Source organism: Coffea arabica, chromosome 8c, assembly GCF_036785885.1.
Source record: "Coffea arabica cultivar ET-39 chromosome 8c, Coffea Arabica ET-39 HiFi, whole genome shotgun sequence".
NCBI classification, from domain to species: Eukaryota; Viridiplantae; Streptophyta; class Magnoliopsida; order Gentianales; family Rubiaceae; genus Coffea; species Coffea arabica.
The window spans coordinates 27,591,639-27,617,419 of record NC_092325.1 but is presented as its reverse complement, the minus strand read 5'-3'; the positions used below and the strand labels follow the sequence as shown (position 1 = coordinate 27,617,419).

Sequence of the window (25,781 nt, the reverse complement as noted above, 5' to 3'; positions counted from 1 at the left end):
GACTTTTTGTCATTCAACTATTAAGTGCATAGTCTCTTGAACTTGTAAAAAGGTATATTCTCCACTTTTTTAGCCAAAGATAATTTTAGAAATCTCTTGGAAATTTATGTTAATATTACTTTGCATCTCTGAAGTTTCAAAAAATATCAATAACCTCTCACTACAACAAAAATGGCTTTTCCTAACATGCCTATAAGGACACTTGTTGGTTTGTGTCATTATAGCACTTCAATTATGACATTTGTTATCAACTCAATAATATACACTCTAATTTTTTTTAATTTTATCTGATATAAGAATGATAACGTGCCTTTAGACTACCTATCATGACACTTGAGAAAATGTGAGATATACCAAAAAAAAAAAGAAAAGAAAAGGCACAAAACAACATCATATAGAGTGAATTGGCGGAAGATTCATTTGCTGTGAAATATTCAAAACTTTCAATTTGCCGGCCAAAACACTTAGTCAAATTTTGCTTCTTCTGATCTCTCTCACAAAAAACACACTCTCTCCGCAAACTAATAACTCTTGGCAAATTATCTCTCAGCCAAGTAGGGGCATTAAGATCGGAGCTTTTTGTAGATGGTGCAAGGCGATTGCAGATGGTAAAGAAACCTGGAAAATAAGAGACCACCGAGGTACTAAAGGAGACTTTCTTCCACTTTCTTTCCTTTCGCTCTTTCTGGCTCTTATGACCAGTTAAAGTAACGAACAATCAGCCACGGGAACCGTGAAAGAGTTCCAGACTCTCCTTTCTAAGAGTATCCCGCCTTTCCTAGCATGGGGAGCGATTACAACCAGGACGAGAAAGCCACAGCCGAATCCTTGATTTGTGAGTACCGATACCCATCCTCTAGCCTAGTCTGTTTGAGATTGAAATGGATATAGTAATTGTTTATAATTTGAGTGCACTTGTTGTTTAGCTTTATTCCTCTCGGTTGTCTACTTGGTTCATGTGACTATTTTGTTATGAATTTGTTGTCTATAACCTATTCGATAAAATGTCTAGACAACCGAGAAACTGGTGAATCTTAGAAAAGCGATTACAAATAAATCTCATGTGACCAGATACTTCGTGTGAAAGAGTCTTAAAAGGATACATGTTGACAATCCAGTGAAAGAGAGAAGCCTAGTTTATTCAATTTGAATTAATCATAGTTTACATAGTTCTGAGGGGTGAAACTTTTTAGTTATTTGCATGTTATTACAAGCTCGACAATTACATCTGCCAAGAAAAATAAAAACTATGACTCCATTGAATTGTGATTAATGGTGGCTTGGTTTGCTAAAGTAGGAAAAGTATGCCTGAGTTGGATTGGGACAAGGCCGAGACTGATAATGGGGAAGGCAGAGCTGATGAGGCTGATATTGAATGACAAGGATGGTCACTTCCAAAAGCCTCCACAGAACCCTCTTGTGGACCTTTTAACGCTGGGAGTCTCAACCTTGGAAGGTGAGAAATGGGCCAAGCGTAGAAGGTTAATTACTCCTGCATTCCACCATAAGAAGCTGCCGGTAATCCCTACTTTCTTCTAGATTACTGTGGAATTTTTCTGATTTTTTCTGTCCCACTGCAGTGTAAGTAATGCTTCGTGGAATGCTTCATATCTTATTCTGGTAGGCTTTTGGCTATTTAGTTGGTGTCTTATAGACTAATGGTCGGAAAAGCAGGGTAGACAATTCTTTTTTAGTACATTTGATCAAAAAGAATGTGAAACATAACTGAACATTCTTTAATTAAATGCATTGCAATAAAAAGAACTTTTCTGAGGTCAACAAGTTATGCTAAGGAAGAGCAAAAGTGCATTATCTTGATCAAGTTGCATGCCTAAACTTTTAATATAAGTGAGCTTCATCCCTATGTACTTATGACTTAAAGAAAGCAGGGAATGGTGCCAGAGTTTTTAGCAAGTTGCTGCAACCTGATTGATCGATGGAAGATGTTGGTTGCATCTGATGGATGGAGTGAAATTGATATCAATCCTGAACTGCAGAGCCTTTCTACCGATGTGATTTCTAGAGCAGCCTTTGGAAGCAGCTATAAAGAAGGGAAGAAGATATTTGAGCTTCAAAAAGACCACCAAGTGCTGGATACATGTTGACAAGCCAGTGAAAGAGAGAAGCCATGTTTATTCAGAAAATTTTTTTTAAAAAACAAATGATTCAATCATTCCTTTCTTGTTCGGTTGTTTTTATTGTTTTGTAGTAAATTCCTTTCAAGTTTCTGTTTCTATTCCTAATAACTGGCAATAATCTTCTGGTGACTAGTTGGAGCTTCTGTCCTTCTTGATCGTTGAGTTGTGCCTCATCGGGTATGAAATGCTTAGGTTCCCCCGTCTCTCTTAGCAGCTGCAGCAATCTTTACTGCACAATGCTCTGTCAATGGATTCAAGAAGTGGATTAAGACATGCGAGAGGCACACAAACTACACTGAAGATCAGCTTTGGTAAGTGGTTCCTTATGCTTTTCACACATTAATGAATTTTATTGCTAGCTATGATGATCTAATAATCCCAACAAACTTTGTGCATAGGTGGAAACAGCTGAAGATTGATGGGGTATTCATGGTTATGACTGAAGGCTCTCATTTCATTGGAAAGTTTGGAAGCTACTGCAAGTTCTTTCTACTTGTTAGTGAAGAGAATCTTTTAGTTTGTGCACATGAGGATCTTTTAGTTTGTGCACAAGAGAATCTTTCAAATTTGTACTTGTTAGGGATTTGCTATGTTAGTACTTGTTATTGACTTTTAGTTCAATAAATTATATTTGAGCATTGATTTTTGTTTTTAGATTACTATATGCATTCTGTTTTTTGGGATAATTTTACAAGTCCTTTGGGTTTCTGATTGACAGAATGTATAGCAGAGAGCACTACCTACAGGTTACTTCTACATATATATAAAAAAAAACTCCTGGCAATTAAAAGTGTCAGCATAGAATTCGATATCCTAATGTTATACTATAGCTATCCTGACACGTTTGAATGCTACGAGCCTATCCCCACATTGGAAGGGACGACACTCGTCCGAAGTGTCAGAAAAGGTAAAGTGACAGGTTAAATTATCTATACTGACACTTTTAAATGCCGTTAAAGGTCATTTTTGTTGTAGTGTCTCCTAAAACCATACTTTTTGTAACAATCTTACTCTTCCATCATTAAAAATTCGTACAATAATCTTGTAACGAGAGAGAGAGAGAGAGAGATATTTTTCTCCCAATTCTATCTTTTTTTTTGTTGTCTTATATAGAATTTTCTACCAAATTGATTATAATGTAAGATTTACATGTTTTGTCTAAAAATTTTCTTTTCCATAATGTTTTGCCTAAAAATTGTTAAAGTAGTAACAATAATTTTGTCAATTTATATACTATGATAGTAACTAATGATCCTATCTCACTACTATGGAAATTGAGTGATATTTTTGAAACTTCAAAGGTGCCAGGTGATATTATTATAATTATTAGGGGAGGTTTCTAAAATTATCTCTAGTTGAAAGGGTGAAAAATATACAATTTTACAAGTTTGAGGGGCATAAGTATCCATTTAATAGTTGGAGGCTATAAGTCAACCAATTAGATAGCATAAGACCATTTAGATTTTTGCCCAAAACTAAAACTAGTCAGACCACTCGGTTCATTGATTCATAACTTATTTTCACACTCTATCCCAACTTATTAAAAAAAATTGTTATACTTAATTTTTTTCATAAAGATTAACAAATTTCTTTTTTTTTTGTTTCTTAATTAATTAGTTATTAACATGCAATCATGTGAGATATTTTTATTGCTCGTTTTTCTTGTTATATTTGGTTAATTTAATAAACATGTGAATGCACGTGACTAATTCTGTCAATAGTTGGAAAAATTCACCAATTATCCTAAATCTGCTTCAAATTGATAACAATGGGGACCAAATTTGATTTGACGAAACTTTAACGACTAAAATTGTACTAGGTACCAAACATTGGAAACTAGATTTGTTTTTGCTAAAACTTTAGGGACCAAAACTATACAAGTGCCAATCACTGAGGATCAAAATTGCGTTTCCCTCTAACGTGCAATAAGAAAAAAAGAATCTACAATACTGTTCAACAACTGAAGCCAGTGAAGATAAAATAAGAATAATATACATAGTTAAGTAAAATTGTTGGATCCTTACATTAGCAATTTAGCATCATAAAGTTACCTTATCTGATGATAATTAAAAGTTGATAGATTTATATTTCTTTTAAGGGAAAGTTAGGTGAAACGTGAAAATACTGTTCGTTTATGCCAAGTTCCCACCATAGTGACGGAAGGATTGTTTCGTATATTTTCTTGCATGATTGTGAAGAGGAGAAGAAAGTGTCAAGTATGTCTGTAAAAGAAAGAGGCAAGAATTGAAGGAAGAATTTAAAAAGAGAAAGGGATCACGCGGTCTTGTTTGTTTTTCCCTTTTGTTTTGTCAATAAAAGTTACTAGTGAAACTTAAAATCTGGCAGTACCATATGTGATCAATAATGTGAAACTTAAAATCTGGTGTTACTTGAAATTTGGCAGTACCATATGTGTTTCATGTAGGTTTCAACTTACAACTAATTAACAAAATTACAGATTATCGCTCTATAAATTATTCATAGATGAGTATTTAGTAACTTCCTACACTGTTTTTAGCAACTCTGAATTAAGGTCAAGGGACTACCTTAGATTAAAAAATTGAATTATAGTTGTCTTAACAAATAATAGAGTATCAATTCAAAAATTGGAGTAATGTTTCAAAATATCTATGAGTAGTCTGACAAGCTAATGCAATTAATCCTTCAATACTTTATGGCCAAAAAAATGGACAAAATGAAAAGAACAAAAACTAAAAAAGAAAAAAGAATCATAAGGTGCTTTAAAAACAGTTCTTGAAGTTCCCAAAAAATTTCATTAACAAAATTAGTAGTTCATTAAGAAGATTGAGCGACTTACACGCTTACCTTTAGGACATATACAATCTCTTTTCATGTAAACAAATATGCTACAGAAGAAAATTATGGTTTTATTTGATCTCTATTAGATGTTTAACATTTCATTTCACTATCATGGCAGATGCTTAACACTTCATTTCACTATCACGGAGAAATGAGAGAGAGACGAACCGCCCATTTGTTGTACGAGGAGGCCAAAGCGAGTTCGGACAAGACATCTGACTAGTCAACACGGACCAATGTCAATCTTCATTCTTAATCTCATTCTTTATCATAAAATAATTCTGCAATTCCATCCTAATAACATGGCGATAGACAGATTGTTAAACACTTAAAATGAGGGGGCTTGATAATTTTGACTTGGAGTTGCGGATAAATTAAGTGAGGTACGAAACAATTATCCATCCTACACAACATGTTAATCACATTGATGTTGTTTGCGAAAGTGTAACGGTTAGGTTTTCATCATCTAATTGCTCTTTTGAGCATGTTTTGCACGGGTCCGAGCCACCGCAAGTGTTGGGTTTTTTTTGTGTTGATAATTTTGTCCTCGAGGCTTAATGAATCGTAACTTGAACATTTTCAGTATTTATCTTCTTTTCTCTTTTTTTCTTTTTTCATTTTTTATATCTTTAGCTTTGGAGGAAGGCTGGGAGTAGCATGACGGAACCCTTTTTTGGGTAAAAGGAAAATTTTCATTTCATGAAATCTATACTAATGGTACAAAATACACTGAACATGTCACAAAAATATTTAATCTAAAAAGTCACTAGATTTAACATGTTTAGAAAATAACAGAAATTACACTCTGAAATTTTAACAGATCAAAGAAATCACGAGCAGTCCAATAAATATATGTGCATGTTAATACCATTAGATCTTTTATCCAATTGGTTCAAGTTTAAAATCAATGCTGAGATATGGTGAAATGACCAGGAAATTGCAAAATCTGAACAAGATCTTACCCTAATAAACAAATGAAAAAAACTGATGATACTTTCAATATTTTCAATATGGAACTTGGATTTTAAGTTCATGAAAAATTGAAATATCTGATGCTACTTTTGTCCCAATTATGTAATACTTGGTAGAATTATTTTTTTTTTGGGGGATTTTATGGAGGGCCTAAGGCCCTATCTATTGCAAGCAAAAAATCTTGGAGTAGTAATCCCCATACAATCAGCTCAAAGTAGCTCTAGTAATCCTTTTAGTGGATCCCGTAGTACTTGGTAGTTTTCTGTTTGGTTGCTATGAAATTTAGATTTGCTTATTAAACTGGAGTTAATTTTCCTGTACATCTATCCCTTTACTACTTTTATGTTCCGTGTACATGCATGGCACGGAATTGTAAATAATTAAAAACAATTTAAATTATTAAAATAAAGTCAGGATCTAGACATTCAAATTTACTTCCCGTGTTATGTTGGGATTTGAAGTTTGAATTTAGCAAACAATAACCATTGGATAATATTGAATTTGTTAAAAATTTAAAATAATTAAATAATTTTAAAAATGGCACATGTTAAATTTGTTAAAATTTTAAAATAATTAAATAATTTGTTAGAGTATGCTCTGCCACTTTGATAAACCTTAGGCGGGCACCCATCCAAGTGCAGTGAAGGCCACCAACCTGGGCCATGTTAGAATATTAGAAAGATTTCCACTAGTGAAAAAGATGTACAAATAGATGCATTAGATCGAGACATTTACTTTGAGATCTTTATGGAATAAAACGATCAGAACATCCCGTCTATTTTGGTGAATATCAATTTCGAAATTTAGTTCCTTGTCAATAGCGAGTTTTTTTGCCACAATAATCTTCTTCTTGAAAATAATTTTCAAATTGATGCATTTTCAAATTTTATTCCTTTGTTAATCTATTCATTACCATGTAGAATAATTGTAGTCCCGATATGGAAAAATAATCATGTGCAGACTTTATCTCTTGTGGTCTTTCTTGTTGGGAGGCTCTTTCCTTGAATTAATCTATTCTTTTCCTACTCTCCCTCTCCTTTTTTTTGGTCTATTGTTTCATCCCTTTAAAATGTCAATAACTGCCCCTTGGGGTTGGTTCGGATGGTCTCGAGGTAGCCTAGTTAAATTCCGAGATCATGTGTTCGAGTCACCTCTTTACCGCTTGTGTATTCTTAGGGGACGGAATGCACAGGCGCATGGAGATTAGTTTGGCAAAATTGGGATATTGTCTATGTTGAAAAAAAATGTCGATAACTACTCTTGAAAACTTATTCGTTATTATACAACCATGAATCCTTAGTGATAATTCAGTTCCACAAATTTACTTATCTACAATTTCAAAGGTTAGTAAAATTCTTTCTCTATTGTACCTTGTGAAATTTTATGATGTTAGGAAATTTCTTAAATAGTTGTCATTACATGTAAATTTTTTTTTTTTGGCCGTGAGTATGATAAATGGCATGACTGAGAATTTTTAGGCATCAATTGTCGTAAACTCATGTTTTTTTCCTCTTGTTACCACCATTAGCTATCTTGGTTCATATAATATGTTAATTTTGATACTAAGTGTGACCTGGTTAAATTTTCTTTCGCGGTTCACTATGAAGGAGAGTTTTTTCATTTCTCTTTTCCCATTTCAATAAAACTTTTTCAGTGCACATTAAACTATGATCATTATCTTCCCGACATGCTTAAACCTGTCAATTTTAACTTTTGAAAACTTGTTACAGTGTATTTAGCGAGGAGTTTAATTTTGCCCAATTTTATGAAAATTATCCGCAAATTCTGAGACTGACGCTAATGGGCGAGAATAGTCATCCACCTTGTGCAAAAAACCTAAATTCATATCTGTAGATCCTTTGACCACCAAATATGACGAATTGCATATGACGAGAAACAAAGAAAGGAACTTGGATAAGACACGATCAAGAAGACTGTAGGAAGAATGGCTGCAGAAGACAAACAGACAGGATATACACGTGAGTGAGAAAGAAAGAGAGTGGAATAAAATATTGCAAGTGACATTTCTTCCCTTTGATTAGGAGACTGCGTGTAAACAAACAGATTAGTAACAGAATAACGTTTTGGAAGAGTATTATTTAGGATTATTTTCTAGAAGGAAAATTATTTTGGCAAAGCAGTCTCTGACAAAACGTAATCTCTTTCTGTCCTGAAAATTTAACTACGTAAATAGACCTAACGTAATCTTTAGCGAACTCGCGTACTTATGCTGTATTCTTTAGGGAAATAACTACTTTAAGTGGTGCAAATAAATAATTCTCGCTCTTTTACAGAACAACAAAATGGTAAAATGATACGACTCAGTTGGGATTTTTGTTTAAATTTTATTTGGGTAGACATGCTGATATATTGCATAATTGATTCAGAGCATGAATTTATTAGAACAACGATGGTTGTGGTTGTGCCCCTATCTCTTTACTAATACACTAGTGATTAGGTAGTAAAACAACCCAATTATTGGAGAACTGTTGAGCATGATTAATAAATATTGAGCATGATTAATTTAAATTGAACGACGTGACATGACTTGTTCTTGACATTTGTCTCACTGTTGGTGATACTGACATTGGCTCCAAAAGACTTCAATGACAAAAAAAGAATATATGTTTAGATAATATATTATCTAAAAAAAATTAAAGTTTAGACACTGAATTTATATTGGTAAAAAGATTGAACTTTTTCCCACAAATTTATTACTTACGAGAGAATTTGGATTTCTCTTTACCTATCCCAAAGCTGCACTTTTGTTTGGCGCCGTGCAGAGTCGTGGTTACTACTTAATTCTACTAATGATATCCTAACTTTTTACGCTAAAAATATCTAAATGTACAGTGCCATATTTCTTAAATTAATTTCAACTGATTCACGGTGCACAAACAAATAAACTAAAAATTAGAGAAAGATTAAGAGAAATTATTGTAATTTTGATCTGACTTATTCTAACTAATACTACAGAAAGTGCATGACTTGTGGATATGGATTTCAAAATGTTTGCAACTAGAGTTTGTGATTGTAATAACTAATGAATGTAGTGGCAATATAAAGAGTTTTCAAGGGTTTTTAGAAAAAAAATTATTTTTTCGTAAATTTCCTTGGTAGTAAAATCTAACAATTCAATAATGAAGTTTCAAAGTTTTTCTTTGGGATCATTTCAGAAACCTCCCTTGAAGTTTTCGACAATTTCACTCGGCTCCCTTGAGGTTTACATAATTATACAGACCTCCCTTGATGTGATAAAAAGACAACAATACCCTTCATTAGTTGTCAACTCATTGAAAAACTCTATCAAATATTAAAACTCTCTCATTGATAATCAACCAATAATTCAAACTATAGTCTTTCCCATTTAACTATCTATTCTCTTCATCTTGTATCTATTTTTCTTTCAAACTCATTTATTTATTATTATCAACCAAATGTGTACTGTCGCCACTAATAAAATCACCATACACACTAAAGCATCAATACTTACATATCTTGGTATCTATTCCCAATTCTTGATTTTCCATTATTATTAATAGTTTCCTTGCACCCATTTTTGTTTCCAATTTTTGATAGGTATTAGCAAATTGAAATTGTCATATGATAAATTGAGTGCTAATTTCATTATCAAACTAGATAGAGATGAAGATAGTGATAGTGATAAAAAAATAAATATTAAGGATAGGAAGTGGAATAGGAACTAAATATAGGTTATATTGTTATGGTTGCAATGGAAAAAAGTGTTCTGGATATATATTTATAATTGCATTGTATTTCTATTTTTGATTTACAATTATTGATGTTAATCCTATATAGAGAATTTTTTTTGATTTTAAACTCTGTGCCAATGAAGTATATTGGATATTGATATTAGTAGTGATGGTTTAGATTATTTTGTATAAAAAGGTGGCAGCCATGGAATTAAAACTTAGGGATATTGATGAATATTATTGTGTATTAAGTAAAATCTGATATTGATATGAGAATGTAGGTAAGTTTTTGGGCATCTGATGTAGCGTTTATAGTTGATACAATAGTTTGCATCAGAAATTTTTAGGTAGAAGAAAAACATTAGAACAAAAATAAGTGTTTATTTAATGGTGATTTGGATGTTGATAGGTAGGTAATAGTGATAGCAACTAAAGATAAATGAAATAGAGATTGTAAACCAGTTTTTCTTTATATTTTGTTGTGAATTATAGCTCAAGGGCATTATAGGAATTTTGAGAAAAAGCATAGCTTTTTGGGCCTAAAATGTTACTTAAATAGTAAAAATAGGGGAGGTAGGTGTAATTTTTAGAATTTGAGGGGAGCTTTCTGTAATTGTCAAAAACCTCAGGGGAGGTATGTGAAATTAAGCCTTTTTCTTTCAAGTTGGCTGCGCATTGAATATCTTGAGTAATTCTATACGAAATCTATCTCATTTGAAAGTTAATTGATTATATGATAAAGTGAAAGAATATAAGATGATGAAATTAATCTATACAAAGTATGTATTCTTATGTGCAATTATAAATTTGTTGATTTGGAAAAGATACTTCATGGGCTGTATAATCGCCCGAGACTAAAACTAAGTAAATAGCAGTTGCTTTCCAAATTCCCTAGCAAACCAAATGGTGGACAAGTTGCTTAATATGTGCCGTCCAATAGATAAAACATGTAACTCATTCTCAAACACTTACAGTGACAACGCGGTATTCTCTTCCACGCATACTCCGCAGCCTCTCCTGATGAAATTGCTAGTGGAGTCTTAATAATAATTTTTTATTATAAAGCATTTATCATGCTAATGATATCATAAATTTTTCTTCAAAACCTTGATAAAAATCTCTAAAAGCACTTCATATTACCACAATAAATTTCAATTAGCCTAAAGTGTGCCATATTTATTAAATTAGTTTAAATTAAATGGCAAATCAAACAGTAACCAAAAAATAAAAATTGAAGGAAGGATAGCAACAACTAGTTTTTATTGTAGACGTAGGTTTCAAATGTTTGTAATAGGAGTTTTTATTGCAATAACTAGTGAAAATAATACCAATTTGGAGAGTTTCTAGGGATTTAAAAAACCTTTAATTTTTCTGTCTTTCCTTTGTGGTAAAATCTGATAAATGAATAATAAAGTTTTAAAGTATTTCTTTTAGTGTTTACATTCATAAATGATTTTGTAGAACAACTCAACTAATTCCATAATCAAATCTATTTTATTTGAAAGTTAATTTATTTTATTTTCACATAAACAAAATATTAGATGATGAACTTAATTTACAAATAATATGTATTGCTTATATTTAGTGCTGTTGCAAACTAGTTGAAAAGAGAAGCTGCATGGGCAATATACGTGCCGTTCCTAAAATCCAACATGGCTAACTTCCTTGATCAACCAACCAACTACTACTCATAGAGTAGTTAGCCACCAAAAGAGATTTAAACATTTACTTGGATGTGGATTAAGGGATTAAATTCCTTAATCTACATCCCTTAGCCTGCATTTTAAATATTCAGTATTCTTGAAAATTTTACCAAGGGGAGCGTAGGCATCTGTCTGGGTTGGTGATAATTTAGTTTCCTCTGGGTCCTCCTTTGACCTCTATAGGTCCCTCTCCTTCTTGTATAGAGTAAAAATAGGTGTAAAATAGAATTTATCGTGTCCAAAGAAAAAAGTTCCTTCTCCAGCCTCCTTTGGATCCCCCTTTGATCTCTTTAGGTCTGCTTTCCCCCTAATATAGAATAAAAATAGGTGTAAAATAGTCTCCTCTTCCCCTAGTAAGAATAGAAGTGGGTGTAAAATAAAATTTATCGTGTCCAAAGGAAAAAGTTTCTTGTTCAATCTCTTTAGATTCCTCTCCTCCTAATATAGGGTAGGAATAGGTATAAAATAGAATCTATCGTATCCAACAAAGAAAAAGGTTCCTTGTTCAACTGGGACAGTGCTGCAAAGTCATGAATGTCTTGACTGCCAGCAACAAGTCTCTCCTATAAAAGCTCGCATGATCGCACTCTTTACAGACCATCAACAACAATTGCCTACACCCCACCTTAGACTGTGTAATAAGAATAAACAAGCTTACACAGCTTAATAACCTTTTCATACTGTCTTAAGTCATGAATTACACATCAGGTCTTCGTGTTGATTCAAGCTTGAGATTTACCTCAATGTCATGGATCCCATATTTCTCAGGATTCATGGCTCTGGTTTTGTTGGTCTTTGCAATGGACAAATGGATAATGATTTGTCTAAAGAACAACAAACCTCGATTCCCTCTCCCTTCTGGCCCAAAATCCTTGCCTTTCTTTGGTTGCATTTTCCAAATGCTAAGAAACCGACCAACACATCAATGGATATACAAAGTCATGGGTGATATGAATACCGAAATAGCTTGTTTCCGCATTTTCGGTGTTCATATCATTCCTGTCACTTCTCCTGAACTCGCTCGTGAGTTCTTCAAGAAACACGACTCGATTTTCTCCAACAGACCTGTTTGCATGTCTGCAGAACTTTGTAGTGAAGGATACTTGACGACAATCCTTTCACCTTTGGGCGATCAATACAAGAAAATGAAGAGAATAATCGTTTCCAGTGTGCTCTCACCTGCTAAACACCAATGGCTTCACAGCAAGCGAACAGAGGAAGCAGATCATTTGGTTAATTATGTTTACAATCAGTGCAAGGATGACGCCACTGGTGGGCTAGTGGACATAAGGTTGGCTACCCGACACTACTTCGGAAATGTGATTAGAAAGATGATTTTCAGCAAGAGATTCTTCGGGAAAGGAATGGAAGATGGAGGACCAGGTGCTGAGGAAGTTGAACATATTAATGCACTCTTCAAACTGCTTGCTCACTTGTATGCATTCAGCTTATCCGATTACATGCCCTGGATGAAGATTTTTGATTTTGATGGCCACAGAAAGGTTCTTACTATGGCCATTGCATGTGTACGAAAGCACCAAGATCCTGAAATTGAGAAAAGGATTAACATGTGGGAGAGTGGCCTGAAAAATGAGGAAGAAGACCTTCTTGATGTCCTAATCAGGCTCAAAGATAACAACGGCAGACCGCTCTTAACAACTGAGGAGATCAGAGCGCAAATTACTGTAAGTAATCCTCTATCCTGCTGCTTGGTTACATAAACAATTTCTTAAACAATAGGGTAAATTAAACTTTAGCTCCTTATCAGTTAGTGCCTTTTAACATAATTAGCTCCTTATCAGTTAGTGCCTTTTAACATAATTCTTTTCTAATTCCAAAAGCCATGCATAACATCCCTATACTATGGCCTAAAGTGACATATTTTTATTTCAAGACCCTATGAAAATGGTGAAAAAATACGTGCTTGTCTCACACCTAAGGAAAAAAAAAAACACATGCCATCAGAGTTAACAATTAAATTGAAATTTTTGGAAATTGAGATACATATTTTCTTCAAAACAAAAAGAAAAAAAGAGTAAGAGATATTAATTGTTCAAGAAAGAAAAAAGAGCGAGTATAATTTGTGTGTGAAGGAAATGTTCTATTTGAAAACCGAACAGTTAAAATAGTACTTAACAATTTGGAGATTCTACTAGGAGTTAGGTCAAACGTGGATAGACTGACAGAAGAATAAAAGCTGGTACAAAATCAATAGTAGGGAGTATACTCCTACTCGAAAACGCCACACATCGTTGATTAGTACAACTTAAAGATAAAGTGATGTACGAAAGGTGACGTAAAACCATGTACAAAATGCAACTGGCAATATGATGTTGTTGTACAGAATTGGTTATTGAATTTGGAAAATAAGTTTCACTTTAACTTTACTGTGATGCTCCACAGGAACTAATGTTTGCAACAGTCGATAATCCATCAAATGCTGTGGAATGGGCATTAGCAGAGATGCTAAATCAACCTGAAATGCTTCAGAAAGCCACAGAAGAGATAGACGCCGTGGTTGGAAAGGATAGACTTGTTCAAGAATCTGACCTTGCGAGGCTGAAATATGTGAAGGCCTGCGCAAAAGAGGCCTTTCGGCTCCATCCATATGCACCCTTTAATGTTCCTCATGTATCTACACAGGACACCGTTGTTGGTGGCTACTTCATCCCGAAAGGTAGCCATGTTATCTTGAGCCGTCCAGGACTTGGCTGTAATCCTCGAATTTGGGAGGATTCGCTAAAGTTCAAGCCTGAACGCCACATGAATCACATGGATGATGCTAGAATAGATCTGAACGATCCAGAATTCAACATGTTTTCCTTCAGCACCGGAAGACGTGGATGTCCGGGAGTCCTTCTGGGTTCCACACTCACTGTAATGTTGCTGGCCAGACTTCTTCAATGCTTTAACTGGAAGATTCCATCAGGTCTTTCGCAAATTGATTTAGCAGAGGGCAAGGATGCTGGCTTCCTTGCCAAACCTCTCTTTGCAGTTGCTGAACCACGATTCCCACAGTTCAACTAGGATGTTACATTCTCAACGATTTAACTTTTTCTGTATCGTCTTCATGTCTACCCTCTATCCTATTATTATTAATGTCATGTTTTCACTTTTTGTGATGTACCAAGAAAAGAATCATATTTAAAATCAACAATTGTTTTCTATTTTTGCTATTTAAATAAGTAACTTTTACCGTTCCTAATGCACATCTACTAAGTCAATAATTTGAATTTAAAGATATCATATGTAAATTAATCGAATGCCACAGCTAAATATAATAATAAGATGTCTCTATGAAAGTTGGATTTTCAAAAAGGGACTCTATTTTTGAGATAAAAACATTACAAAATACGGTATTGCCTAGTTTCTACTCTAGGCAATTAAAATGAAGTAACAAATTTATAATCATCATGAAATTGTAAATCAGAAGTTTTAGAATAAGAATAATTGATTAAATAATTATTAAGCAAGATTTAAATTATAATAAAAGAAATTCCAAAGCCAAAACCAAGTGTTATTACTTGTCCTCAACTTGCAAGTTTTTAATTAATTCTTTTCATATTTAAAAGACTAAATTTGTGAAAATTGATAGCATGCATGACTAAATGGGGTTGATTTCTAATGTCAATGTGAAATAGGATTATAAAGAGAAAGGATGTGCTTTCAGAAGAGGAAAATGATTCAATGGGATCTTAGTACCTCAAGGGATTTGGAATCAACTTGACTATGCATATTTATGTGTTAGAACAATCCTTGGGGAGATGTGTACAATTAAATGTCCAGATGTTTGAGTTTTGTCTCTGCATGTAGCGCTAAAACTCTTTTTTTTAAAAAAAAATTTTTATGTGAACATTCCATTCCAATCTGTTTTATTACAAATTCGCTTCGCTTCTACCATGTCGTTATTTTTTTTAGGTAAAAGTATTAATTACATTGAATAGCATCCATTAGTCACTAGTAGCAAACGCCTACAAACTCATAACTATAAGACTAGTCACAAGTTATACACTTCTAATTAATGTCATGTCATTTTCTTTGTTTAGTTGAACATTATAAATGAGATTAGCTAACACCTTAAGAATATATAGGAGAGTAATATTTTGCAAACTTTACTTACATAAGGAATTTGTGTACTTAAATAAGGGGGGCTAAACTAATTTTTATCATGTTAACCCAAAAAAATAAAAAAAGGAGGGACTAAACCAAGAATTAGATGAAATAGTCAAGCGAGTTTCAATCGGTTTCAATTGGAGGGTCCTTTGATACCATCGTGGACAGGTCGGTTTCATCATTATTTTGAGGAGATATTGTTGGTTTTGGATAATTTCATATGGTGTTATCTAGGTTGTAATTGCAATCAATCATTGTTTTTAAACTCAAACTGTACTAGTTTGTTCAATCGATTGGATCGAAAATTGATCAAGAGTTCGGTCTAAGTTGACCTATAAAACCACTCAACTAAAAAACGATCAAAAATCAGATTTGATCGGAAACCAAAAAACCAGTCAAAATGCGGATTTCTTCGTAATTTACTTTTTGTTGACTTCTCTTTTTTCCATCTTGATTCACACTTTTTTTATTTTAATCTCTTCACACTCAAATTTTAATTTGGTACCTCAATGACCTGTACTCACAGATATGAAATGTTGTTTTTCATTTTTGTCAAAAGATATGGAATCAGCAACTGGAGAAGGAAAAAGAATAGCAAGAATGGAAGGAAAATCAAGAGAGGAGGGAGATAGACAGTGAAAGGTTTCAAGAAACAAGAAAGAGTGAAGAGAAAAAGAAACAAGAATACCCTTGCAAATTACTGTCCACCACTTTCTCTGCTGTGTGTAGTGTTAGATAATTCACAAGATGAGGAGTTTCGTGCGCTTGTTTGCAACTGTTTTTCTCCTCTTGGTGCTTTTCATGGGCTCTAATGTGGGGCCAATCGGGACTTGCGAGTCACAGAGCCATTGAAAGTTGGTTTGTGTTATTAATAGAATAAGGAAACAAAATAGAAATTAAAAAAATGAAAATAGAGAGAAAAGGAACCAGATGTGTGATGTCTAGAAAAGTTGACACGACCGGCGGCGGCAGCGAGGAAGAAAGAAAGGTTGGAAATAGGGATGGCAACGGGGACGGGCACCGTTCCGCGGGGGCTAATTGGGACGCGGGGGGGGGGGGGGAATTTCCCCCCCCCCCCCGTTTAGAAACGAGACGCCACCCGTTTGAAAAACTATATATATATATATATATATATATATATATATATATATGTGTACATAATTATATATATAATGATATTTTTAATTATACTATTAATTATACATGGCTATTAATAAAAATTATTAATTATTTATACTAAATTTATTAATACATTTATGTTAAATTCCTAACTACACTTAATATAATACCACTTTTTTCTAAAAAAAAATACAATAATAATTTAGTGATTGTATTTATATCAAAAGTAAAAACTTGATTATTTTATTTATATTTGTTTTATCATATTAGATTGCATTCAAATAACCTTTGCTTAATTATTTTTATGAGTTTCAATAGTGAAGTTATAATGAATAATAATTTGGTGATATGTTAATATTTTAGTATTTGATTATTTGCTCAAATTTAATTATAATGAAATTATATAATAAAATTTAATTTTGGTACTTCACCCGCGCCCGCGGGGGCGGGGGCGGGGGACGGGCGGGGGGAATTAAAATGCAACGGGGCAGGGGTTGGGGGAGGTGTCCCCCGCCCCACCCCTCCCCATTGCCACCCCTAGCTAGAAAGCCTTTTAAAGAGGAATTAAAAGAATTGACTTTTACATTCATGCCCAAATCTTTGCTGGTATTTTGTTTTGGGCTTTAGCTTTTAAGAAATTGTAATTCTAACCATAAATGGTTTTCACATTATATTTCTAACCTCAATTTGTACAATTTTGTTAAATGAAGTCTTTGTATTATTTATAAATTCACCAACTATACCAACTCTAGCCATATTTTTGTATGCTATTTTATTTTTATATATAATTAAAGTATATTTATATCTATTATGATGTCCTCCAATTTGACCTCGATTTAACTGGTCAAATCCATTAACTCCTGAACTCGATCGAATCACTATCTAGTCTGAGTTTGAAAATATAGCAATTAATAGCGCACCTGGAAGGTACGTATCAAAGACAAATTGTGATTTCTGGATTCGTTTCTTCTTGGCCTTGCTCAAGCTGTTCTCCCAAAAAATACGGTATACTACAGGTGAGAAAAATTGTGCTGCATTCATCCCATTTGTGGCAACAGCTGAAGCATTAATCATTGCGTTGTCTGGCTGTTTCGAGTGCCGCCCCGATCCCATACATCCTCATTGGCCCAAGACACCACACATACAAGGAACTTGCTTGGCCATCCCAAAAATGTCGATATATTATTTTTTGGTACTTATATTTTATCGATCAATATTTTAAAAGGTGAGATCATTGAACGGAACCAACTATCACTAGAGTAGTTCGTCATCCCATATCTTGTGGGGTAGGAGATTAAGGGTTCAAGTCCAATAGTGGTTCAGTTTCTGTCGGTTTTTTTGATTCAGTTGGGTCACCCTCTTATAATAGGTTAAAGTAAGAATATGAGTAAATGGTGATAATTGATAAAAAAAAAAAAAAGACCCAATTGGGTAACCCCTTAGAATAGGTTAAAGTAGGAATAGGAGTAGATGGCGACAATTGACAAAAAAAGAAAGGGATAATTTCAGAAACCACCCCTGAGGTTTCTGACAGTCTCACTCACCTCCCCTGAACTTGCAAAATATCAGATACCTCCCTTGTCAGATTATTGGGCCCTATTTGTGATATCATTGATGATGAATTGACAGATATACCCTCATAACTTATGATATATCTTGAAGCTATTTTGACAGAATTAGTTAAATGAGTAATAGAGATATAGCATTTGATATAACTTATGATATACCTTCTATTCCACTTTACACTTTTTCTTCGTAGTACAATCACCAATGAAGAGTTTAGCACTAGTGTTACCTTTTTCTAAAGCCATGTATTTCACATTTTTTTTTGTAAGACAATTATCTAGTGTAACTCATTACTTATATATGGGTAAATTTGGTTTTCAAAAATTCAATGACTTAAATTGTATATTACATCATCTCATAAAGTGATGCGACACAATTTGGGTTATTGAATTTTTTGAAAATCGAATATACCTAAGTTCTGGTATTCAAACAAAGCTTGTTGAACAAATTCGACTAACTACAGTGTGAATTAAATTTTTTTAAAAAAAAATCTCAACTAAAGTATCTAGCACTAAATGAAATGAAATATCTTGCTACTTCATTTCATTTTCCACAGAGAAAATCGCAAAAAGAGTTATTAAACTATTGAGAATTTGGTTATTTGATCGGTACACTATTCATTTAACTGGAATTGCCATTCACTCAATTAACCAAATAGTGAAAATTTTTTTGTGACTTAACTAGTAAAAATTTTAACTTTTAATCACTCAAATAATATTTTGTTATGACTTGACCAATAATAAAAATTTATACTTTTAATCACTCAAATTATAAAACTATACATTTTTTTTATATCACCAGTAGTATGTTTCAATTAATTGAATGATCATATTAGCTAAATAAATGTTTAATAGCTAAAACAAAAAAAATATAAATAACATTGTAACATTGCTTGAAAAAGCCATCTGCATTTGTCTCTATCTGGTTCAACTTATTACTTTTTTTTTTTTTTTGCTTTTGCTTTAGCTCAAGTTGTGGATAAGCAAAAAGGGCATATGTGGAACACAAATACCATCTCACTCCTCAAAATAATTTTTTAATGCTCATTTTTCTGACATGGGCTGATCTTGTTACTCCAACTATAAGTTCAGGGGAGGTATCTGATATTTTACAAAGTTTAGGGGAGGTGAGTGAGACTATCAGAAACCTCAGGGGGGGTTTCTGAAATTATCCCAAAAAAAAAGATCATTGGACTAGACGTTTTATGTCCGAACAAGTTAGTGACGTAAGTTCCACAAATTTTGATTTTTTAAATATATAAAAATAAGATATACAATAATACTACAAAATTATAATATTTTATACATATAAGTGTGCATATATATATTACTAACAAATACAAAAATTGATAAAATTACGAAAATTATTATTGTTGTCTAACAGTTAAAATCACAATATAACTCTAACTCATACATTAGTCATCTAGAACCATGTTAATAAAAAATAGTTATATTTTGGGATAAAAAAAAGGAAAAAGAGTATATAGGAAACAAAGTCATAAATGCTTTTATTTTCTATTTTTTTCCAAAACTATTTCCAAATAGAGGGAATCATTCTTCAAAATTATTAAACAATAATAAGGACAAGAAACAAACACAAGGAAGATAAAATAGTAAAATCAAATTTTAAAATTACAAAAAAGAAAGGAAAAAAAGCATAAACTTTCCGAGTGCCCCCAAATGCCCAATGCTTCGAACCCTTGGGCATTCACCTCAAGTATGGGGCGAAACACCCAACAACACTTCACCCCATTCAAATGCTCTGGGCTATTTAGGGCTCATCTTGCCCTGGCACTCACACTAGAAACGCCTTTTAAGACAAGGGTTAATTACATTTAATCCCCTTAAGGTATACCCCATATCTCAGTTTACCCTCAAACCTTTAATTTTACTTACTTAACCCCCTACAGGATAAAATTGCCCTTGCATTATTTTGATTTTTCATTTACCTTGTTTTCCTTTCTTTTATTTCTTTTTCTCTTTCTTCTTTATTTAATTCTTTCTTTTTCCCACAAAAATCTTCACCTTAATGATTGAAATTAAAAAAGAGGAATTGCAGAGATCTATCTTCTCCTTAAATGATTTAAAAAATATTCAAATCACTTTCCTAAAATACAATTTTTTTAGCCTTTCAATTTTTTTAATTTTGGATTTTCCTCTTTCCTTTGTAGTTTCTCATTTTATTCCCAAGAAAATATCTTAAAATGAAATTGTGACCTGATTAATAATCATCAATTGAAATTTGTGACACGTGGCATCATACAAAAAATCAAAATTAGTTTTTGATGTCTTTTAAACCTTCATCCAAAAATATGCAATTACAAACTCAAAACAAAAATTTTCGTTGAAATGGAATTTTCTTTTGGGAAGGATGAAAGAGAGAAGAAAGAGAAAAAGAAATAAAAGAAAGGAAAACAATTTCATCTTATGATATTTTCTTGAAAATAAAATGAGAAACTATAAAGGAAAGAGGAAAACCCAAAATTAAAAGAATTGAAAGACTAAAAAAATTGTATTTTAGAAAAGTGATTTGAATATTTTTTTTAATCATTTAAAGAGAAGATAGATCTCTGCAATTCCTCTTTTTTAATTTCAATCATTAAGATGAAGATTTTTGTGAGAAAGAGGAAGAATTAAATAAAGAAGAAAGAGAAAAAGAAATAAAAGAAAGAAAAACAAGATAAATAAAAAGTCAAAATAATGCAAGGGCAATTTTGTCCTATAGAAGGTTAAGTGAACAAAATTAAAGGTTAGGGGGTAAACTGAGAAATAGGGTATATTTTAAGGGGATTAAATGTGATTAATCCTTAAAACAATGTTATCTATTGTAGTTCTTATTTCTCTGGGTTAATCACATTTTGTCCCCTTAAAGAATACCTCATTTCTCAGTTTATCCCCTAATCTTTAATTTTGCTCACTTAACCCCCTTTAAGACAAAATTGCCCTTGCATTATTTTGACTTTTTATTTACCTTATTTTCCTTTTTTCTATTTCTTTTTCTCTTTCTTCTTTCTTTCATCCTTCCCAATACAAATTTCATTTTAATGATTGTAATTGTATATTTCTGGGTAAAAGTTTAACAGACATCAAAAACTAATTTTGATTTTTTGTATGATGCCACGTGTTACAAATTTCAATTGATGATTATTAATCAAGTCACAATTTCATTTTAAGATATTTTCTTGGGAATAAAATGAGAAACTAGAAAGGAAAGAGGAAAACCGAAAATTAAAAGAATTGAAAGGCTAAAAAAATTGTATTTTAGGAAAGTGATTTGAATATTTTTTTAATCATTTAAGGAGAAGATAGATCTCTGCAATTCCTCTTTTTTAATTTCAATCATTAAGGTGAAGATTTTTGTGGGAAAGAGGAAGAATTAAATAAAGAAGAAAGAGAAAAAGAAATAAAACAAAGGAAAACAAGGTAAATGAAAAATCAAAATAATGCAATGGCAATTTTGTCCTAAAGGAGGTTAAGTGAGCAAAATTAAAGTTTAGGGGGTAAACTGAGAAATGGGGTATTTTTTAAGGGGATAAAATGCGATTAACCCTATTTCTCTATTCATTTCCTTGGAATTTTGGCATAAAAAATTAGGGTTACTATCACTTTATCCCCTTAAACAATACCACTACTATCAGTTTACCCCCTAACGTTATCTTTTAATCACTTTACCTCCATAAGTAATTCAACTCAACATGTTAAAAAATTTTGGACAAAAATACCCTTTTATTTTATAGCATTACTACATTGTTGTTATCACTTTATTTGTTTAGATTATAATGATACAATCACTTTAGTTCCTAACTTTATTTTCTAGGCATTTTACCTTATCGTTAATCTAACAAGTATGGTCAAAAAATTTTAAATATATTTACCCTTTTTTATATATAATTAAAATAAAAAAATTGGAATGGTTACTCTTCCTTTTTTTCACTTTAAGAGATAGAAAAACATAAAAATAAAAGGGTTTTCTCAAATTTATTTTTTTCATGCTTATTAATACTAGTAAAAGAAAAGGAGATAGGAAAGAAGAAGACAGAAAATTAGATTTTGCAAAGAAAGAAAATAAAGAAAAGTCTAAGGTTGTCGGGATTAAAATTGGAATTTGGTGGTAAACCAAAAAGTGAAATAATTTTAAAATAATAGAAGTATTTAATTCTTCCTTATTTGTATTTTAAAAAAAAAGAATTGTGCTCTCTCTCTCTCTCTCTCTCTCTCTCTCTCTCTCTCACTCTCCCTCTCCCCCTCCCCAATTTTCTATTTTTTTTCAATATTAATAAGATTGCCAAGAAGAAAGAAATTAATACTTTGATTTTTTTTATTGATACTAAAAAAGAGAAAAGTCACTCTAAATTTTTTATTATGCAAAGAGGAGGGTACTTTCTTCTAAAATTTTTTAACTTGCTAAGTTAGTTTAATAGTAGGATAAATTGTCTAAAAAATAACTATATGGGGTAAAATGCTAATGAGACTATAGTTTATGGGGGTAAAGTGATAATAATTTTAAGGGTTAAACATTTCTTTTCATTTTAAGGGTTAATCACATTTTATCCCCTTAAAGAATACCCCATTTCTCAGTTTACCCCTAACCTTTAATTTTGCTTACTTAACCCCCTTTAGGACAAAATTGCCCTTGCATTTATTTTTACTTTTCATTTACCTTGTTTTCCTTTCTTTTGTTTTTTTTCTCTTTCTTCTTTATTTAATCCTTCCTCTTTCCCACAAAAATCTTCACCTTAATGATTGAAATTAAAAAAGAGAAATTACAGAGATCCATCTTCTCCTTAAATGATTAAAAAAATATTCAAATCGCTTTTTTAAAATACAATTTTTTTAGCCTATCAATTCTTTTAATTTTGGATTTTCCTCTTTCCTTTTTAGTTTCTTATTTTATTCTCAAGAAAATATCATAAGATGAAATTGTTTTCCTTTCTTTTATTTCTTTTTCTCTTTCTTCTCTCTTTCATCCTTCCCAATAGAAATTCCATTTCAACGAAAATTTTTGTTTTGAGTTTGTAGCATATTTCTGGGTGAAGCTTTTGATAAGAGTTTATTTTACGTATTTTTAAGTACATTTGTTTAATTAATTTTGGTTTGATTATTTAGTTTTATAACTAAAATAACTAGGTTTTGGTAAAAATATACAACTTTTGTAAAAGTGGCTAATATGGCATTTCTATTGATTTTAATGGTAAAAACTTCATTTTCTTGTAGGTTAATGATCCAATCACCAAAGGATGTCAAATGAAGTGAAAAGTAGATAATTAGTGATGAATTCAAGTGGTAAAAAAAGAGAAATGAAGTGAAAAACGTTTAAGTAAAGAAGTGCGGTTCAAGACAGTTTTGACACTCTTCGGTATTTTAACTATATCTAGAGCTACACTTATTGGATTGAGGTAATCTTTATACCATTTTAAAGTTAAGAAAGAGACCTAAAATTTTTATGAAGATATCGAAATCCAATTCTGCTGTTTTCATGGACAAAAAGTCGGTATACAGAAGCTGCATTTTGTGGTCGAAAATCGAAACAGAGGTTTGACCAGGTGATAGTATTTTGACCATATCTTAGGCTACAAAACTCCGATTTGGATGATTCTTGAAGGATTGTAAAGCTAATTCAAAGGGCTACAACTTTTGTGTTTTACACAAAAGCTAGTTCGGCCTTCATCATAGAGAAAAATGCAGTTGAAGCAAGGCCAAGTTGAAAACGCGAGTATACAAAACGGGAGTTGATGCCGTGTTTTGTGTAGGCGCGTTTTGTAGCCGAAATTCTGCAATTTTGCTCAGCCATTTCTCTTGTGTTCAAACTACTTTCCAACTATAAGTTGCAAGAGAATTCGGTACACATGCTTCAGAAGACAAAAGGGCAAGAAAGGTGGCTTATTTTCAAGTAAAAAACATTGGTTATTGACTATCCTAACAAAGTTGAGATTTGGAAATCAAAAGGTGGAATTTGACTTGGAAAAATGAAACTCTTGAGCAGTTTTTATGCAGAGACATTGGGAGAGGTCTGAACATCCATACGTAGCCAGATTTTCTGATAGCAAATTCTCTCTAGTTAGCAAATATTGAAAAGGGAAATGGAGAGACATACGGGAGAAGCTTGAAATTGGCAGAAATGTAGTTCTTCCATTTCCTTAGTGTATGATAGTTTTAGCTAGTTAGTTCATCCTTCTTTTATATTAGCTAGATTAGGATGAAGATGAAGGATGAAGAAGGCAAGGAGATAAACTCATGTGACAAGGGTTACATTCCTTCCAAACTCTTTATCTTTTGTACTTGATTCTATTGTTGGTTAATATATAAGTCTGGATTTTATGTTATTTATGTGTTTCTAAAGTTTATGCCTTGGGTTTGGTTGAACTTTCTATAATTGTTAGTGTTTATTATTTGGTTATTTGATTGCTATGATTTGAGCAAGTTATTTAGCACTTTGGCTCTTTAAATCATGATTAATCTAGTACCATTGATTGTGGTTATATAAGGTGTTGTTTCTGCAATGAAAATTGAGATTTAACACTAGTTCAAGAAGTGCTAAACATAGGGAGTACACTCACGAAAGTAGAAGTGCACTTATGTGGTTTTTAGTGATTTATTTCATGTAATTTCACTGAAGAAATGAACTTGTAACTAATTTCATAACCATGAGAATAGGTATGGATTAGTTATGAGTATAATTGATTCACTACGAAAGTATGATTCAAATGCATAAGGAAATTACACCATAACTAGCCTAGATGTAGTACTCAATGATCCAAATATAGCACTTGCATGAGTAGTTAGGGATACCACAACCTAAGGAGCTTTTATTTGTTATTTTGTAGGTTAAATTTGTTATAATTCATTGATAGTCTAAATAATAGAGAAGTTTTAGTAAAACCGGTAATTGCAATATTCCTTGTGGGATCGACCCTTAATACCCTATACTCGCTCACGATTCGTATACTTGCGATAAATCGCGTGTGGGGTATTTAATAGTTTATAAATGTAAAACTTGATTGGGATGAGATTAATATTATATGTATACCCCGCGCCCGTCAGCTTTAAAAGGTATCAAAAACTAATTTTGATTTTTTGTATGATGTCACGTGTCACAAATTTCAATTGGTGATTATTAATCAGGGCACAATTTCATCTTAAGATATTTTCTTGGGAATAAAATGAGAAACTAGAAAGAAAAGAGGAAAATCCAAAATTAAAAGAATTGAAAGGCTAAAAAATTGTATTTTAGAAAAGTGATTTGAATATTTTTTTAATCATTTAAGGAGAAGATAGATATCTGTAATTCCTCTTTTTTAATTTTAATCATTAAGGTGAAAAGTTTTGTGGAAAAGAGGAAGAATTAAATAAAGAAGAAAGAGAAAAAGAAATAAAAGAAAGGAAAATAAGTAAATGAAAAGTCCAAATAATGCAAGGGCAATTTTGTCCTAAAGGGCGTTAAGTGAGCAAAATTAAAGGTTAGGGGGTAAACTGAGAAATGGGGTATTCTTTAAGGAGATAAAATGTGATTAACCCTCATTTTAATTAACAAACTCCGTTAACTTTGACCGTTAGTATTGGGGGTAAAGTGACTAAAAGATAACGTTAATGGGGAAATTGATAGTGACACCAAACGTTAAGGGATAAAGATGATAATAA

At 32.2% G+C, this 25,781-nt stretch overlaps 2 protein-coding genes across 3 annotated transcripts; both read left to right on the top strand.

The window, feature by feature from the left end:
• The first annotated feature begins 459 nt into the window (after window positions 1-459).
• On the top strand, window positions 460-2,144 carry LOC113707348 (cytochrome P450 CYP72A616-like). Of its 2 annotated transcripts, none has more exons than XM_072063763.1 (3): window positions 460-835; window positions 1,298-1,518; window positions 1,890-2,144. In XM_072063763.1, exons 2-3 carry the CDS (start codon window positions 1,342-1,344, stop codon window positions 2,103-2,105), a joined length of 393 nt encoding a protein of 130 aa, XP_071919864.1. In that variant the 5' UTR covers window positions 460-835; window positions 1,298-1,341; the 3' UTR covers window positions 2,106-2,144. The 2 variants fall into 2 exon arrangements, with proteins under 2 accessions (XP_071919864.1, XP_027085428.1); XM_027229627.2 differs by having other exon boundaries at window positions 1,295-1,518.
• Window positions 2,145-12,038: 9,894 nt separating this feature from the next.
• LOC113705689 (tryptophan N-monooxygenase CYP79A68-like) lies at window positions 12,039-14,373 on the top strand. Its single transcript, XM_027227609.1, has 2 exons — window positions 12,039-13,031; window positions 13,750-14,373. Exons 1-2 carry the CDS (start codon window positions 12,039-12,041, stop codon window positions 14,371-14,373), a joined length of 1,617 nt encoding a protein of 538 aa, XP_027083410.1.
• The last annotated feature ends 11,408 nt before the right edge of the window (window positions 14,374-25,781 follow it).